Source organism: Salmo trutta, unplaced genomic scaffold (assembly GCF_901001165.1).
Source record: "Salmo trutta unplaced genomic scaffold, fSalTru1.1, whole genome shotgun sequence".
NCBI classification, from domain to species: Eukaryota; Metazoa; Chordata; class Actinopteri; order Salmoniformes; family Salmonidae; genus Salmo; species Salmo trutta.
In genome coordinates this window covers 261,471-263,419 of record NW_021822576.1, presented here as the reverse complement: position 1 = coordinate 263,419, position 1,949 = coordinate 261,471, and the positions used below count along the sequence as shown (strand labels likewise).

Sequence of the window (1,949 nt, the reverse complement as noted above, 5' to 3'; positions counted from 1 at the left end):
TAATGTAATGTGTAGTGTAATGTGGAATGTAATGTGTAATGCAATGGTAATATAATGTAATGTAGTGTGTAATGTAATGTAGTGTGTATTGTAGTGTAATGGTAATGTAATGTGTAATGTAATGGTATTGTAATGTGTAATGTAATGGTATTGTAATGTGTAATGTAATGTACTGTGTAATAAACTGTAATGGTAATGTGGTGGTATAGTATTGTAATGTTAATGTAATGTAATGGTAATGTAATGTGTAATAAACTGTAATGGTAATGTTAATGTAATGTAATGGTAATGTGGTGGTATAGTATTGTAATGTTAATGTAATGTAATGTGTAATAAACTGTAATGGTAATGTAATGGTAATGTAATGGTAATAAACTGTAATGGTAATGTAATGGTAATGTAATGGTAATAAACTGTAATGTAATGTAATGGTAATGTAATGTGTAATAAACTGTAATGGTAATGTAATGTAATGTAATGTGTAATAAACTGTAATGGTAATGTAGTGGTAATGTAATGTAATGTGGAGTGAATGATGTCGATCCTCTGTATTTTCCAATGTGTGTGTTGCAGGGTGATACCTCTGTAATGGTATAGTATCCTCTGTAATGGTATAGTATCCTCTGTAATGGTATAGTATCCTCTGTAATGGTATAGTATCCTCTGTAATGGTATAGTATCCTCTGTATGTGTGTTGCAGGGCGATACCTCTGTAATGGTATAGTATCCTCTGTAATGGTATAGTATCCTCTGTAATGGTATAGTATCCTCTGAAATGGTATAGTATCCTCTGTATGTGTGTTGCAGGGCGATACCTCTGTAATGGTATAGTATCCTCTGTAATGGTATAGTAACCTCTGTATTTGTGTTTCAGGGCGATACCTCTGGTGACTACCGTAAGGCCCTCCTCCTGCTCTGTGGCGGCAATGACGCGTAACCGTGGCGACGACCCCTGAAGAGGCGGTACCTGGAGAGACCTCCTCTCTGAATGGCCCCTCTAGCGGTCAATCACTCTCTGAGTCCTGTGTAAGCCAATAGGAGAGCTCTGCTGGCCACGGTGCAGCCCCGTGATAGGTTATGAGTGATAAGACTTTAACCCTGTGTGTATCTGTAGCTGACATCCTTTAAGCTTTGCTCTGCTTCATATCTACATCACTAAAGTCATATTAATGCTGGAAGTCAGTTTTTTAATATCAGTAGTATAACAACTAAAGACTGTTTTAATGTTTTTACTGTTTGTAAGGCAACACTGAAGACATAATAAACATTTTAAACAGCAGGTTTGTTGTGAGACGTGTCTGTCTGTCTGTCTGTCTGTCTGTCTGTCTGTCTGTCTGTCTAGAAATATAGAAATACAAAACATAGAAAAACACCCCCTGTCATGCCCCGACCAGTCTACCATAGAAAATAAACAGCTTACCATGGTCAGGACGTGACAACAACTGATTGACTCAAATGCATTAAGAAGGAAAGAAATTCCACAAATGAACTTGAACAGAGGCACACCTGTGAATTGAAATGCATTCCACTCCATTTTAGACATCTGACATTAACAGGAGCCCTACATAGACGCCAGTGGAAGACATACGATCATTAAATCATAAAGTCTAGTGCGTCAATCAAAACAACATTTAAATCAAAAGGACAGATAAAAAAGAGGGAGGGAGGGATTTGGTCTCCTCAACAGCCCCACCCTTCACTACCAGATTCAGCTGAGGTCTAGAACTCAGGGAATGATTTGTATCAAATCCAATGCTCTTAGTTTTAGAGATGTTCAGGACCAGTTTATTACTGGCCACCCATTCCAAAACAGACTGCAACTCTTTGTTTAGGGTTGCAGGGATTTCACAGCTGTGGTTGCTGACGTGTATAGGGTTGAATCGTCGGCATACATGGACACACAGGCTCTGTATAATGCCAGTGGCAGGTCGTTGGTAAAATTATAAAAA

General features: G+C 38.2%; 1 protein-coding gene across 2 annotated transcripts in view; it reads left to right on the top strand.

The window, feature by feature from the left end:
• The window catches only part of LOC115182782 (annexin A5), a 41,074-nt gene extending 39,795 nt beyond the window's left edge, over nucleotides 1-1,279 (top strand). Inside the window, exon 13 of one of the 2 annotated variants that reach the window (XM_029744234.1) lies at nucleotides 875-1,279. In XM_029744234.1, the coding sequence (XP_029600094.1) occupies nucleotides 875-937 (63 nt within the window). In that variant the 3' untranslated portion in view covers nucleotides 938-1,279. Of the gene's footprint in view, nucleotides 1-700; nucleotides 740-874 lie in introns of those variants that run through there. The other variant, XM_029744233.1, reaches the window with a different exon arrangement.
• The last annotated feature ends 670 nt before the right edge of the window (nucleotides 1,280-1,949 follow it).